At 37.7% G+C, this 17,460-nt stretch overlaps 2 protein-coding genes and 1 long non-coding RNA gene across 3 annotated transcripts in view; 1 reads left to right on the forward strand and 2 right to left on the reverse strand.

Moving 5' to 3' along the window:
- The window catches only part of LOC149091824 (uncharacterized), a 151,611-nt gene that overhangs the window by 43,229 nt on the left and 90,922 nt on the right, over positions 1–17,460 (reverse strand). The gene's annotated exons all lie outside the window — the stretch shown is intronic.
- The window catches only part of rdo (leucine-rich repeat domain-containing protein reduced ocelli), a 74,197-nt gene that overhangs the window by 36,563 nt on the left and 20,174 nt on the right, over positions 1–17,460 (reverse strand). Inside the window, exon 3 of the mRNA XM_089257137.1 lies at positions 9,826–9,846. The gene's annotated coding sequence lies outside the window, so the exon portion shown is untranslated. The remainder of the gene's footprint in view (positions 1–9,825; positions 9,847–17,460) is intronic.
- Positions 8,589–9,393, forward strand: LOC115563414 (eukaryotic translation initiation factor eIF1). The gene has a single exon (XM_030386322.2). It carries the CDS (start codon positions 8,886–8,888, stop codon positions 9,216–9,218), a length of 333 nt encoding a protein of 110 aa, XP_030242182.1. The 5' UTR covers positions 8,589–8,885; the 3' UTR covers positions 9,219–9,393.

The raw sequence follows: 17,460 nt of genomic DNA on the forward strand, positions 1-17,460 counted from the left end.
AAGTGCTTTAATTGCTAGGCCCGAGACAGGCCTAAGCACGGGACTACAAAAAGCAAAGCAAAAGGGAGTAAAACAAAAAAAAAAACAAGAAGAGTGTAGAGAAAAATGGGTAGTAATAAATCTAAGCACAGCGGGCAGCGAGCATAAAAATGCGAGTATTCCTCAAGATAAGCCAACTACAGGCGCTTATCTGAGCGCAAATGCCAGGCCAAATCCCTTGTCGACAATTTGAAACATTTAAAGACTGAGACCGAGATTTCGGCCCTGGCTATTGGCTTATTCCCTTTATTGTGCGCCCTGTTATGCTCATGATGGACGCTGTTAATCTATAAATAAAAGCGGAAGAAAAAAACAAGAGAGTGCACAAATCCTGGTAACCAACTTCCAGATCCCTTTTCCATTTTGCTTTTCCTGCTTCAAGCCAAAAACTGTTGCGTTGCCTTGGCTGATAAATTCCACTCTTGGTCCGTTTCTGGGGCGAAAGTATATTAAAGGTATTAGGCTGACAGATGCCAAGCACAGCCCGAAAAAGATATATATTTTTAGCTACATATCGTCGTGTGTGTGTCTAGGCATTACTCATACGCCGTGTATTGCCATTAAGCTGTTTGATAATTTTGCGCTCTGCCAAGCTACAAATATTAACTTTCAATTACTTAACTGATGATGTCAAACGAGTATATATATATACACCTATATATGTTTGTATTTGTACATCTGACTAGATGCAATATGAATGTCATGTATTCTATTTGCTCTCGACAGGCTTTCAGCGCTGTATAAACAGTTTGATGCTTTCTTTGCTTTCAGCTGCCTTTTAATGTCTAATCAAACAACGTGCGTGTCTCGCGCTTAAGCAAGCAAAATTAAAGCTGCCCATACGCGGCGTATACGCAATGCATAAGCGTCAAAGTGAATTTTCGCGAAAATTCCGCTTGAATTGCGCGCTGATGATCACAAAACGTGGCAATGACTGAGAGAGTGAAAGGGAAAAAGAGATGCAGTGCGTGTGTGTGTGCAAAGAGAGCGGATGTCATGTACAGTTAGAGCTTAAATCGGTAAATTGCAAAAACATGTTGAATGCACAAGTGTGAGCTTATTTTTGTCCTCGTTGTTGCTGATGACTGATGAGTGTGAAGAGCAAGTGTGAGTGTGAGTGTGAGTGTGAGTGAGTGACTGTGTGAGTGAATCACTTGTGCATCCGAGTCAAGTATAAGCAGATGACTATATGTATGTATATATGTGTGTGTGTGTGCACAGTTAACCACAACTTTGAGCCCTGCTCACTGATGTGGAAACAAGAAGTAGAGCATCCCAAACAAAGCATTGCCAAAAATCAAGCAGACAGCTGCAAAGCCGCTACGAACGGTGCCAGCTGTCATCAAGTGTTCGGTCTTCGGGCACAACGACAAACATTGACTGACCCGACTAGCAGCTGGCTTTCAGCACATTTTCATTTTACCTCAAACAGCGTATGCAATTTCCCTGAGGCAACGCCTTCCAACACTTTTTCGCTTTCGCTTTTGTTCTACATGCGGCTAATTGCAAAATAATGTTCATCTACAAATGGAATTAAGTGAGTATTTAGGCAGGCTAAAAAAAAATTATGAAAGCCCCTACCAGATGTGCCTGACAAGAGAAAATACTGTACTAATGTGACTGTGTATACTTATGTATATATTTAGATGTACAGATAGCTCTATTTGCCATTGAGAGAAGTATTTAAAGGGTCCGATCAAACCAAACAGCTCTGGTTAATCCACTTCTCTAGGAGCTCATCAATATTGGTTAATCAATTGGTTAAGATATAGACACTATCTACATTATTCTCACTAGATATCCGCTTAGCATGCTTGAATAGCTTCAGATTACGATGTTTGCAGATGTAATACAGAAATTTACATTGTGCTAAAGCATTATCAACTGAGGTGGAATTTAGGGAAAATTTTCAAATATTTTTGCAATACCTTAGGCAAATGAAAGATAACAATGTTATACAAAATATTCTTGTGTATACATATGTGTATATGACATATCACTGGAATGCTCCCCCCACTCTTTATTCAACATGATATCAGCAGGTGTCCATGCATTACATGTTCAAGCCCGAACACATTAATTTGCTTATGTGTATGAGTGCGCCAAGAGTAAATTAGTGCAATAATTCATAATAAGAGATAAGCCTTAGAGAGCTTATTACAAGCGTAATATTACCCTATGAATATTCAATATGTGTGAAAGAGAAATACATATATATGTATATATAGCAGTGAAGTATTTTAACTTCAAAGCAAAGCACAGCTGAGGGAATCTAATGAATGTGATTTAGTTCAGCAACAGAAGAGAAATTTGATCGAATATTCAAAAATAAATACGAGAGAGCGTTTCCGTACCAGGAAGAAATCAGCTCTGGGCTAATATTAGGGCAAAGCTCAACTATTAGTTTGAAATTAGGATTTGTGTTATTTCTGGAATTGAGTTTAAGATATATGTTTTGGCAATTTGCAAGCATTTCAGCAATACAATAAAATTGTAATTTGATATAAACAACTTTACGCAAACGAAAAAGAAAGCAAATAAAGCCGAGCTGGGAAAAAGAATAGAAAACGGAAAGAGCCGAAGGAACACTCAGCCACGACGGAAACAGCTTAAAATGCTTACAAATTTTCATGAGAGGGTCTCTGAAAAAAAAAAAAGAGAAAACATTCTCAACGGCCGGCCGCAGGCGTCATAAAAAAAGAACATTTCAAATGCCGAAAGTTGATGTCGAAATTAATGCAAACATAAAACAGCCGCCAATTGATTGAGATGTAATCAAAGGCGCTGCCCCAAAAAGCAAACCGAAGAAGCAAAAGGACAACAACTAAATAAAAAAAAAAAACAGAAATGGAAAACGTAAGAGAAGGGAAAAATGAAGCCAACTAGCAAATCCAGTGAAAATGACAGCGCAAAAAGTAACAGAAACTCATATTACGTATACGCAGTGCGGACCCAGCAAAACATATGCGTCCAAATGCAAATGCTAACTGAGGTTAAATGTGCGCTCCATTTGAGGCGCACAGCTACATCAAGGCGGCACATAAATTACAAGCAATATTTATATGCGCATGACTAATTTGTGAATCGGATGTGTTGTGTGGGTGAGAGTGTGCGAGAGTGTGTGTGTGTGGATGTGCGTGCGTGTGCGAGTAGGATTGTGCGTGTGTATGTCACCTTTTGATGCTGTGACTGAAAAGTTGCGGCATTCATATTTTATTAGCCACAAGTCAGTAAGTTTCGGTCATTGCTCAGCGCGGGCTCTAAACAATTTATTAATCAAATAGGTTCAGCACAACAAACATACACACACACAGACACACATATATATAGAGGAGCTGTCTCTGCACATATATAATTTATGTGGCATGTATGTGTGACAAATTGTGCCTGGGGCCAAGTTTTGATGTGGCTGTTTCTTTCGCTTTATTGTTGTTATTTCGTGTCATACTTTTTCGTCGAAGAAAACATCTCGAGACCATAACGTCTGTGTCGATGTCCTGCCTGTCTAAGTTTGTGTGTGTATGTTCGGCTAGTCCCAAAAAAGTGTTACAAATTTTACGGCATTTTTTTTTTTCTTATTTTTTTGCATTTTGGCTAACGGTTTAAAGAGCTACAGCTAAAGCCAACAGCATCTTTTCTTCTTCGTTCTTTTTCTTTCTTTTTTTTCTCTTCATTCCTAGCCAAACGAAGGCAAGAAAAAAAGGTCAACAAAATGCTCGAGGTTAGATGAGAGCCAATGCAAAATGCCGACGGCTGGAGGCAGCAGGAGACAGCAGGAGGCAGCAGGAGGCAGCAGGAGGCGTTCATTCAGTTTCAAAGGATGTAGTAAAAAGTGTTTTCTTTCTTTCTTTATTTCTGTTTGCTACTTTTACGATTTTTGGGTTGGACATAAGACGCAGAAGAAGAAGAAGCAGCAGCAGACACTAATGTCGCTCATCTTTTATTAATATTTCTTTGAGATTTTCTCTCTACACATATAGATATATTTTTTTACTTACGAGAGTTTTATGCGACGATGCCGTGGGACGCTCGTTATACGCGTGACATGTTCGCTCTGCCATCGGGCAGTTGATTGACCTGCACACAAATCGCTTAAAGTTTTCTTTTATACATATTAGGGCAAAACATTGGCAATTTACTAATTCACTTTTGTGGCAGATCACCATACATAAGCGATTATCCCCATGCCTGATAAGCAAATATCAATTAGAGAATCATCTAGTCTTATTCTCCTGTTCAGCTGCCCAAATCAAAGCTGACTCCCACCTTAAACCGCTTAACATAAATTCTACATGCAGCATTTTCATTTTTCTTCCTTTTTCAACTCATTTCCGCTACGTCACTGTGTCGCTAATTTTCCATTTACCGTGCAGCGGAAATTGTTTTTTAACGTGTCTGACAGTCTTAAACTATTTAACCTGATGTGCAGGGCTTACTCAGAGGAGCGCTCGCTTCGCTCGGCAAGGGTGAACTATCAGCTATTTATCAATGGAAAATCAATGAAGCCCAAACCTTTTTTTCCACTATTTTCCCACCTCTCTGGGCCCACCCGGCATAAGTACTTTATGGTTTAGTGTGTCGTTAAAGGAAGCTTCCCGAGAGAGAAAAAAATAGTAAAATCATTTTCAGCAGAACTGCGTGTCATGCGATAAAGCTGTGCAGGTAGGTCACACACACACACGCACACACTTGATAGCACGTGATTGTATGTGTGGCTAGGTTCAATTGCCTACTCGCATGCCACAACGTTTTGTTGCTCTGCCCCAAACACTTTGGCTAAACATCCGCTGCAATGTTTTGACATTGTGGATTACAATAAAAGCGGTTTTATTTGTTTGCCCCGCTGTCTCTCTGACTGTCAGCCATGCCTGTCACCTAGGTGATGGCAGAAGAGATGACAGAGCGCCGGCTATGAATGTGTTTGGCCATCGCATTCATTAGTTGCCCACACACTACAAATGCCGTTTATCTCATGTCAACCTGCAATTTAACCTCATTATTGATTATGTCGTTCGGCTGCCTGCTGCACTCTGATGACTGTCCGGGTGTATGAGTGTGTGTGTGTGACACACACGAAGTGATTTCGAATTAAGGATTAAGTTGTCAGACCAAATTTATTGAATCAACACATCAAGGCCAAGAAAAATTGCAGGGAAGCACTAAAGTGCTCTTAATCAGAGACTCATTCATAGCTGTTGAAATATAAGAGTTTATATATCACATTTATTATGTATACAAGAGCTGTAAGTGGAGTAAGAAGTCTGTGCAAAATGGCAAAAGCATTGAATATTGGATGAAAATCATTTGTGCTGTCATTTTCAATTTGATACGGAGAGAAATAAAAGAATTCTTTTTATTTATTATTTGTCTACTAAAAATAAAAATCATAAAGTGTGGAAACCATGGCATTAAAATTTAATAGCTTAACAACATAATTGGTGCGGCATAAGAAATTGAGAGTAAAGAATGAATCTAAGTATCAGATGTATTTTAAGCCACAGCAAAGCAAAAAAATATTTGATTCAATAAAATTGAAATATAATTTATTGAATTAAAGGTCTAGCTCTCGTAGTAATTGTGCTTGATTATGATTTTAGGCATGTGGTTGAATATATAGAACAGAAACTTGCGAATAAAAACTTATTTTTATCCTCATGACTACCATAAAATGGACGACTTGGATAAACAGAGCGTCGTTGCTCTAGTGTAATTCAATCTGTAATAAAATAACAAAACAATATAAAAAATAAAATAATTAAACAGTCATCAGCTATTAAATGCGCTTTCACATAAAGCAGTCTTGCCAGCTCAAATATGTAAAAGGGTATCAAAAATAACTTTGGAATAGTCCTGTAATATACCAACAATAAAGGCTTAAAATCTCAGGTGCTCCAGCTTGTTGTGCACCTCAATACGAAATTTATTTGTTTTTGTTTAGCTTGAATGCTTTCAGTCTAAACAATAAGAGTACGACATTTTCAAATTCAAAATATTGATGGCTTAAAGGAATATATATTAGAGAGAGTAGAAGAGAGAGAGAGACAGACCGAATAGAGACAGAAAAGAGTTTGAAGCTACAAGGTGGAAAGGTAGCATAAAGGGATCAACGATTGAGATAACAAAATTTAATATTCATATTGTTTTTAGTAAAAACATAAGGCTATAGTATAGTGAAAAAAATATATATATTTAAGTAATTCTCAGTTGTTGCTTGAGTACATGAGACGATTCAGCTATATTTTGATGGCTTCTCCTTAATTTTAAATATTTTTCTTCTAGCGCAGACTTAAGTCCTACGAAAACAATGGAAATATTCAAAGTTGTCACGGAAAATTTACATATTCGCATCACATTTAAATGAGTTTTATTCATCCATATAAATTAGTATTTCATTTAATAAATTAATTTGAATAATTCATAAACCTTTTGTATTTAACTTAAATTTAATCAATTTAATCATAAACATGCACACACACACACACACACACACACACACAATTTTAATTTGCTTGAGTGAAAATTAGAAATTCTTACACATGGCTCGGCAGCATATAAAATTATTGTTGGCACAATTTGCGGAGTCATAAAGTTGGGCAAATAACCAAGGCAAACTGCACTCTGTAATCGTCTACGGCTGCTTTTCAGCTTTGCTCAACTCAATTTTGCCATTTGCCAAACAGAAGAGAATGATTGTGGAGCGCTTTGGAGGCGACGGCATTTGGCCGGGCATTATAATTATATATAAAGAACTGTATGCGCTTTTCACACACAAAAAAAATAATAAAAGTAAAAGCAAGTTTACCTTTTTGTTGTGCCTGTTTATGACAGCTCACACACACACAAAGGAAGTCTCTCTCATTCTTTCTCTGCCTTTGTGTGGAAGGAAGTCTCTCTCTCTCTCTCTCTGTATGTGTGTGCCCGACAAGCAACACTTGCAAGTTTTACGATTTTCAAATGATGTACGTACAAATTCATAGAATTTTATATTTTACAGCGCCCAAAAGTATGCAGCGGCACATACCTGTGCATGTCTATGTGTGTGGGCGTGCGTGTGTGTGTACGTGTGTTACAGTTTTTAGTTGTTAAGTGAGGTATGTGCTCGTGTGTTTGTGTCTGTGGGTGTAATTTTTCATTATTTGCCGCACACGCCCGCCGCGCGCTGTTTCCGCCTCGCATTCATCATATTTTCCGCTGGAACTTTATGCTGCCCGACGGGTGCACACAATAGTACGTACGTCCATCAGTTGGAATGAGTTTTGATGTCGAGCATCATATACGCAATTAAAACTCTGCACCGCATTTAATGCAAATTTGCTTTACCGGACTGATAAATTACCAATGTTACTTGGTCCAGCCGTGCAGTGGGAAAAACAAAAAGAGAATGAAAGTCCATCAGGCCACATGACAGCTTCATTACCAGCAAAATGCACATGGATCGAGCAGGCCGGCGAAAACTTTTTAATTTAGTTTGACAAAGAAAATTATAGACCGAAATCATCATCAGCGTCAGGTGCTTCGCTATGACTACGGCAAATATATGCATGTGATTTGGCAGCAAAACTTTTTTCTTGCCTATTTTATGCGCACTCACTCACACTAAATGCAAATTTTCTAATTTGATTTTGTGCTTGCGTAGCTACCTTTTTCTGCTTCTTCCCGCTGTTTCATTGTTTTTTTTTTTTTGTTTGTTTTTTTTTTCTATTTCTTGTTACTTTTAGGCCGTGGCCATAAAATGGGCATCAATACAGGCAGCATTTAGATATTGCATACTCTATATTATATATTCGCTTGTGCCTGTGCCTAAGCTGAAGTCTTTTGTCAAGCCGAAAGTTAAATTTGAAGGCTTTAATAATAGCATTTGCTTTTGGAGTGCAGGCTTAATAAGAGCTTAAACAATTTGCACTATATATTGAATGTAGCTTAATCCTCATAGCGAACTTTTTGATATAAAACTGATTTGATAATTTCTGCAACTTTTCACATATTGAAACTCTCAACATATTACATCATTTTCCTCTGCTTAGAAAGAGCATTAGCTAGTCGTTTTGTTCCACTGTGCATCTGCTTAAAATCTTCCTTTTTGTTCCCTCACTTTCGGTTATTTTTGTGTTCTGCAACCGCAGAAAATTAATCAAGCAAAAAACACATTTTGTTACGCAACAGCGCCAAGAGCGGGAAATGCTTGAGCAATACCTTTCGCAACAATTTGAGAATTGAATTTATGTTTTTCTTACGGCGCACAATAGAGCGAACGAGCGCAGCAACAGCAGGCGGCACTTATCGAATTTGATGTAGTCATAAAAGAACTCTGTTCAATTTCATAAATTGAATAATAATTGCACTTAAAATGCTGGAGAGCCTGAGGGCTAGGGGGCGCCAAAGAAATCTGTCCAGCTTATTAGCTTTAATTACCGTTGCAAAAAGGGGACGGAAAGCGACGAAGGCCGTGAGCTAATTTGCCAGACTTCGTTAGTTTTCATTAGATTGCCCAGGCAAATGAGCCAGAGCAGAGCTGAGTAGGCCGGGTCGTTGTTATCGAAAAGTCGAAACTCAATTAAATTCAAGGATGGAGATTTATTGAAGTCGTAGCAGGTTTAGATAATATTATCTGTCGTTCAGTGCTCCATTCAATAAATATTTTGGTTGCCATACAAAAAACAATAGTCATAAAATTCCGATATACAGGCTAACAAAATATATAAAAAAAATATATATTTTAAAAAAAATTCAATCGTTCCGAAAAGTCAGCAAAAAAAAAAAAAAGAAAAAAAAGAAAAGTTCTTGCTTTCGTGCTTATACTTTGATTTCGTTTATTCACAGTCAGCGATTGCTGCACAGCTCCTCGCATGTCCATTCAGAATCTCAATTCGCGCGATCCTTTCGCCGATGCCATCAAGGGACCCGATGACGACATTCAGGACGGCCTTGTCCACATACGCATCCAACAGCGCAACGGCCGCAAAACTCTAACCACTGTGCAGGGCTTGTCGGCCGAGTACGATCTCAAGAAAATCGTGCGCTCCTGCAAGAAGGAGTTCGCATGCAACGGCACCGTCATTGAGCATCCCCAATACGGCGAAGTCCTGCAGCTCCAGGGCGATCAGCGCGAGAACATTTGCCAGTGGCTGACCAAGGCGGGCCTGGCCAAGGCCGATCGCCTCAAGGTGCATGGCTTTTGAGCGTGCCTACGCAGCCGGGGCAGTCAAAAGCACATCAATGGGATTTACAAAGACATGAGCAAAGCAAAAGCAAATGCAAAACTAACCGAAACAAGAGAAACAACACACAGCGTTTAAAATGCCTCATTTTTAGTTCAATATCTAATTAAAAGTTTCACAGTTCTGCAGTGCTAAACTTTGTGTTTTTTAATTGGGCATCTATTCAATTCGAATGCTATAATATATTTTTAAGTGTAAGTATATAAATGGTGAATGATTTGTGATAACCATAATGAATCTAGTCTTGAATTGCTTTAGTATATTCGCGTTTAGTTTTGTGTAAGTTTCTTTTCGAGTTCTTTTGTACCTAAGATATTTAACCCATTTCGATGTAAGGAATAGGAAACATACCAGCTATATTTATTCCAACAAAATATCAAAAGTACAATCAGCAGCCATCCCAGTTCCTTCTACATCCACAACTTGTATCATTATAATTACTTCAAGCATGGCCAAAACACAAATTATATCCCAATTAATCTCTAAATGTTTTCATAATAAATCTAGGCATAATAATAATTAATCTTACATCTAATAAAATCTCATTAAAACTTCTGCTCCTACTTACCTTTGCTATGGCGACCCAAGTCTGCAAAAGAACCAAGAGAATTATTCATTAGTGACATAATTGATTTCATATGAGAAAAGTTGGGCCACACTCAAAAGTTAATCACATCGGGGCTCACATGCCCAAGTCCGAGTAAGCTGACGCCAAGCAGATTCATGGCCAGTTTATGTTTATGTCAAAGCCAAAGCCAAAGCCAAGAGCAAGACATTTGGCAAACAATTTTTTTTATTTTCGCTTAAATGTTTTATGTGTGGCACAGCGAACGCCCACTGTGCCACGCCCAGTTACCTTGGCTGTGCATCAGAGATATCGTGGCGAATGCAGAGCCAAGTAAGCTGGCTTAAAGGACAGCAAACAGTTGAAAGTGCCAAAGGGTCAGCTGCAAAATTTATGAAAAATCATAACTTTCAATGACACTAGAGAGAATGAGCTAAACGGGTATGACTGACTGTGTAATGCTCTGGATAAAGGCACTAAATATAAAAGATAATTTTGGTAAACTCAAAATATAAAATTCACACAGATTAAGTAGAGGTCTAAAAGAAAATTATTTTTCCCAGAGAAGCTAACTCATACGGAAAGCTAATACGCCCATTTTAAAATCTTATACAGCTGTATAAAAATATGTTTGCAAAATTGTGCGAATTCTTTAGTGAATGGCGTTTTTGCGCGCTTTTATAAATGTTTGTTGTGGCTGCCATTTATCATGGGAGATGCCAGAATTAGCACACAGCCAACTACCACTGGCTCTTAGCTGTGGGCGTGTCGTACAGCAAATGTGGGCGTGGCTTGGGGTAATGGGTTGCATCAAGTCCAAGTCGAAAATGGAGTGACACCAGCTGGAGCTTTAAAGCTGATGAACCTTTTAGCCCACTTGACAAAGGGGGCGTGACTGCAGCTAGTCAAAGATTTATGTGACTGTATGCGTGTGTGTGTGTGTGTGTGTGTCTGCGCTAAGCCATTGGAGAATCAGTCCGAAAATTACTGAACAAAATATTGTAATTGCGTTTGAATGCAAGTGCAAGTGCAGCAAGTATTTCATTAAAATTATATCAAGCAGACTATCATTAGAGGCCAGGCCCGGGTCGGGCAGGGCGCCACGAATCGTTGGACTCGGGCGTGCAAGATTCAATTATGCTGCAGCTCTCAAAATCTGCAGCCAGACTCGAGTTGCTCCTGCTGCTGCTCCTGCTGCTTCTCCTGCTGTTGCTGCTGCTGCCGCTGAGAGTTAATCAGTTTTGCTAACTTCATTTGCGCGCCAGCAAAGGAAACAGAGCAAAACTTATGCCTGTGCCTGTGCCGGGGCAGCAGCAGCTGCAGCTGATTCTACAACGCTTGCTCTTGAGCTGAATGCCAGCCAATTTCATGCATTGCAATCATTTACAAAAGTTCCGGCTGCAGCCTCTGTTTACTACTTAGACGTGTTTCACACGACAATTGCTCAGGTGGCTGGCTGCCTCTGCTCGCTCGCCAAGCAACACAAAATCTCAACTTAATGCAGCTAAAGAGCTTGCGGAAGGCTGTGCGAAAAATAGTTTTGGGCAGCTACTTTAAGCGAATATAGTATGAGCCTCAGCACAGTAGCCTTTATCCAATTATTTAAAGATTTAACGACAAATAGGAGTTGGTCTTGAGTTGCGAGATTATTTTAGTGCTGAGACTAAAACTTAGAAAATTGAGAAAATATAAAAGAAAGATAAGAAAAAAAATCAACAAGTATTTGAAAATTTTAGAAACTAAAATATTAATAAATATATATATATTCAAATTCTGACTTAAAATGAAATAAATATATTCAGAGAGCAAATTATTAAAATGATATATTTTAAATTAAAAATCAAATTTAAAAAATAAAATATTTTCCGAGAATAAAATATTTAAAAATATATATATATATATATATATATATATATATATATATATATATATATAATTTAAGTTAAAAATTGAAATGACAAAAATATGTTCATTAAAAAAAATATATATAAATAAACAAATTATATATGTATTTAAACAAATAATTTTCAGAGAGAATTAAATATATAAATAAAAATGCGTTGTAGGACGTTCTGAAGATGAATTTTTCTATGATAGATAAGATTTCTAGAATAAGCCGTTTATTGTGAAGTGATACGAAGCCCTCAAAAGCTCGGACTTATCAATAAGAGTTAGTCTTCACTCAGGAAAGTAAATGTATAGATGTAAGCAAAAAGTTCTCAACCAACAATTAGGAAAAACTAAAATCAGCTGTAAAGTGGAGCTCAAGATTAAACTGTAAATTATAAGACTTAAAGCTGTCAATTAAACTTGTAGTTTACCTACATTTACCTCACAAGTTTATTTTCAATATTTATAAGACAAAAATCAATTGAATTAGGATTAAGTGTAACAATCTAGCATTTATTCAATTCGGCTATAAATCAAAGTCCACTTCAAAAGGCCAACAATTACCAAACAATTAAATTGTCACAGTTCACGCCAGAGGCAAACTTGCCCGATGGACGGCTCAGTGCCAGGGCATATAAAAATACAAATAAAAAGCTAAAACGTCTAAGACAACCACAAAAGACCAACAAAATCAATGGAGTACTCTGCGCTCTGGCCCTTTTGTCTCTCGACACCTCTGTGCCCGCCGTTCTCCCCTCGCATTTACCGGCAAGTTCGTTTCCACTTCCGCCCAACTCTGCTTCGGCAGAGGAAATGGAAAAACTGCACAACTTGAAGCATAATACGAGCTCTGCTGGCCAAGCAAATTGAATAGAATTGGTAGCATTGCCATGCGCTGCCGTCAAGGGCAAATGGCCAGTAAATCGGGCACAGGACTCAACGTCTGTTTCCATTATTTATTTGCTGCAAATTAAAGCCAATGGGACAGACAGACAGTCAGGCAGACAGTCAGACCGACGAGGGTGCTGCTGCTGCTGCTGCATAGCAAAAGGGCAAGTCAAGTGTCAGCATAAATGAAATTTCCCACCACAAACTTCCGGCTGGCATCGCAATGTGTTGCGGATCGCCGGCTGCAGGGCGGGGCGCTGTCCTGATGGCTGTTAACAATGCATGTGCCTTAACAGAAAGCGAAAAAAAAAAACCCCATACACAAAAAAACAAAACCAAACAAAGTGAAGCAAATAGGGGCCAACTCTGAACTTTTTAGCGGTTTCACTTTCGCTACCATCGACACACTTCGCTGGCCATAAAGTGCAACAAAACGTGAGCATGAGCAAAAGGGAGAGGCGCTCTGCCGGCAGGAGGCAACTGTTTGAGCATGTTCCAGCTCATAGAATGCGCACACAATTCAATTGCAACGTCATTTCCGCTTCCGACAGATGCCCTACAAATGGCGAAAACCCTACCCAATAAGTGGTTTATCTTAGATAAAATATGTTTATAAATCATTTTGATATATAAATATATAGCTTGCTTGCTTACAGTCCAACTGCTAAATCAATTAAATATCAGAATTTCTATTAAAAACTATTTAAGAATATTTGTAATAAATATATAGCTTAAATATTTAAAGATTTTATATAATAATTTATATTTTATAAAAAAGTTATATAATAATTAATTTTATTCAAATGAAATAATCTTCATATTGATTAAAATATTAGCTAGAATACAAAAATGGTACTTTCTTAAAAATAGATTAAACTCACACTTAAATTTCACTTAATCGCAGCAAAATAATTTTTTAAATAAAAACAGCGCACGTCAAACTTTAAATTTAATTTTTCAGGGCACACAATATTCGGTCAATTCATGCTCAAAACATTCCACTTCTTGTCCATTTCGAATGCATGGGCCGCTCTTTTGTGGCCGCACACAAATGAGCCGCATCATTTCCGATTTTTTGCGTAGTTCTTTGTTGGTTTTTGCCAATTGCGAAGGTGTGCAAGTGGTTAAATCATGCGAAGAGTGATAGAGGGGCAAGGTGCACTAGATGAGTTGACTTACAGATAAAAAAGTCAGTCTGTGCATAAAAACAAACAACAACAACAATTTGCACAAAGTTCAAGTGAAGCGTTCATTGAGTCTGAATGGAAGCGAGCGAGTGCTTTTTGCTTTAGCCACATTTTTTTCTTGTTCTTGTTTTAATGAACTTGTTGATGTTAAGTGTTTGTATGCGTTGCGCTTTTTCCTCTGCACTTGCTGTTGTTGTTGTTGTTGATGTTGCCACATATTGTTGCAAGTGGCATTTGTCTGTTTGTCTGTCAAATTATGTGCAGCAAGTGCAGCACAGTTGCACACTCGAGCATTTTGCCACTTAATTACTTAGCGCGCGTCGAGTGGCATTAATTGTTAAACTTCATTCAGTTCGAGTGGCCTGCGAGCTGCTGCAACATTTGCGATTATTTAAGCTGAATTCGTTTAATAAGCATTTTATCAAACTCGAATGCATTATGGCAGGTGAATTTCCAATTTTTTTTTAGTTTAGTACTCAAATAAAATTAAAAAAAAAAAAAATAACCCAATATAAAAGTAAACAAATTTTTTTTTATATATATATAAATCTGTAATCTGTAATCTGTCGTGTACAAAAAAATAAGCAAATGAATATATATTCTTAAAGTTTTCTATTTCTTTAGTAAAATACATTAATATATTTTATTAATTTTCGTAGCTATGTATATGAACATGAATAAAATTTTAAATTTATTCTTATTATTATTTTTTTAAATTTTTTTCCAATTTGATAATTTTGTTTTTATTAAATATTAATAAAAATAAATTATTTTTTTTTTGTATTAATTTTTAAATTTAATTCGAATTAATTATTTTTTTTTAAATATTTTAAATCTTAATTAGTTTTTGTTAATTTTTTTCTCTTTTCCATTATTTAAAAAAATTTAATCAAATTGAAGTAATACAAAATAATTCGAACTAATTATATAAATTTTAAATAAATTGTTTATATCTACATATATGCTCATGCTGATCATGCTATGACAAAAAATATCTAAATTGACGCAAGTTGGCTCATATTAAAAACTTAGCTATTCACTCCTTCAATTTCTTCAAGCTCTTGACTCTGTCGCTCATTAGATAAATTTTGCTGCCGCACTGCGTGGCATGCGCTGAGCCCTTTTCGTGCCCTTTTCGCGCTTTGACAGAGCTGTCCGTAAAATATGCAGCACGCTTTCGTCATAAATTTTTGGCAGGCCATGAAGCCACGCAGTTGGCAAGCGCTAAAAATCTGGCTGCTGCTGAATTATTAAATCAAATTTAATTAAAACTGTCTAGCTAAGCAAAAGCTGTTAGTGGCTAAAGTGCTCCTGCTGTAGCTGCTGCTCCTGCTGTAGCTACTGCTCCTGCTGCTGCTGCTGCTACTGCTGCTGGTTTTTGGCCTCGTCTCACTAATAAATCAAGAGCGCGTGTTAACGTAACTGATTTCCCAAGCAGCAGCACCGAGGGTGTACCGAGATACTGCTGCAGCTGCAATTCAATCTGGTAAAAGGTGAAATTTCAGCTAAGTGGCAACAAAAAGCGTGCTTAACGTTGCGTTCAGCGAGCAGACAACAAGCCAAAAGCAAAATGCATCAATTAATGACATCAGTAACAGCAAACAGCAGCAACAAAAGCAACAACAGCAGTAACTGCACCACTGGCCATTTAAACAATGGCCAGAAGCGGTTAACAATGTCAAATACTGTTGCAAATTGCAGGTAGGTGTATGTGTGTGTGTGGTATGTTTGTGTGTGTGAGTCTGTGTTTGCTGTCGGTATTTACATGTTGTTTGTCACGCTCCCTGGCGCTTGACGTGGCAGTAAACAAACAGCAGCAATGGACACGGCAGGGCCAACTGCATAACTTTTTGGCTTGTTTTGACTAATTGACAAAGAGCTCAGCACTAGACGGTAATGCACACATACATAGACACATAAAACCAGAGCAAATAGAGAGATATATGGAGCATACAAATTGGGGAAGCTTAATAGCTGACATGCAAAATAACAGCTGGGATATAAATGCAGAGTGTGTGGGGAAAAGTGAGGGAGTGGCAGAATGTGGAAGAGAGAAATAAAGAGAAAAAGAAAAGGAGAGTCTGAGAGGTAAATTGAGATGGGATAGAATTAGAGAGAATGAAAGAGAGTGAATGAGAACGTGAGAAGGCGGGCGACAAATCTACTTGATTTCTGCTATCTCTATCTCTCTTTCAATTAAAGGGCACAAAGTGAGAACGAGCAGGTGAACTGACAGATACAGACGAGACGTGGAAACTGATAAAAGAAAGAGAGTGTGTGTGTGAGAGAGAGAGAGAGAGAGAGAGAGAGAGAATCTGCACTACTTACGCATCATATGATATGCATGCAGTATAGAAACAGATGAACTATACACTGATCTTACGTACGTTTATCTATATACGCATGGGACGACGAAGAGCTGAGATTGTGGAAGAGTAAAAGAAAGCCTTGCTTACGTATCCAACATGCATTTGCTTTAGCTATGCTTATAGATCTATATAGATAGATAGACTCTCCTTTAAGATGAGTATGAATATTTGATACTTTGACTTTAGTTTCACTATTTCTGATATTTAATCACACTCTTTTCTATATTTTTCCATCATATAAATATCACATAAGCAATGCTATATTGATGCATACTCATTTCTATGTTAATAGCTCATGAATCCACAAACCAAATTCAGTGTGATTTCTCTCTTTCAAAATATTTAGTATTCATATTTACATACCTGCCTTTCCTTTTGTTCGCATTATTAATTTGAAATCAATGATTTGCTGTTTGCTGCGTCTTGCCTCATGCTGAATCATAATCATTACACCTTAAGCTACTTATTTAATTACACCCACTCTAAAGTCTGCTTCACTCGGGCTGACTTACCCAGAAGAGGCTGCTATGAATCAAGTATTGTGTAGAGAAATAAATTACTTTGCAGAAATCGTATTATTTTTATCAGCTTATTTGCTCGCTCTTCATTACGGTGATTACCTGAGGGCGCCCCAGAGATACTAATCTCATTTTTATTTACTACTTCTTATTCATAAATATATACATATTTCTTCTATTTATTATACTCTCTGATTCATTTTGCATTTCGATAGTGACGCGAACGAATGAACTTAATCAGCGTGGAGTCCTTGGAATTGCAGCATCACGAAAATCTATTTAGCTCAACTCACGCAAACTAGTTTCAGTCCGACTCATTTAATTTAATAAGCGCGAACTAAATGAAAATCTCTTGACAAATAGCTGCTACAGAGTTGCTCTCTCTTTTTACGATGAGCAATGCTGAGGACCGAATTTATGTCACATTTAGTCTATGCACTAATTAAGTTAAAACCTTAGCATTTACCTTGTAAGGACAGGACGCTGCTTGACTGCATGGTAATGGCAAACTCTTGTTGCCCAAGGCTGTGTAGGCACATAAAAAATATCATATGTCAACTACAGCACTCTCACTCATTAAGCTCTTAACCTCGTTTGAGGCACACACTAGCTGACACCAGCACACACACACACACACATAGAGGAAGGGAGAGAGAAGGATGTGGCCCAGGCAGGATATGCGAGCTGCTACTGAGCGCTTTATTACCAATGTCGACATGGTTCGGGCCAACAACGGCAAAGCTGTCGTTGCTTTTGTTTTTGCTGCAAGTTCAATGAGTTTTCCCA

This window comes from Drosophila navojoa, chromosome 3 (assembly GCF_054131105.1).
Source record: "Drosophila navojoa isolate 15081-1374.11 chromosome 3, UAZ_NAV_1.0, whole genome shotgun sequence".
NCBI lineage: Eukaryota > Metazoa > Arthropoda > Insecta > Diptera > Drosophilidae > Drosophila > Drosophila navojoa.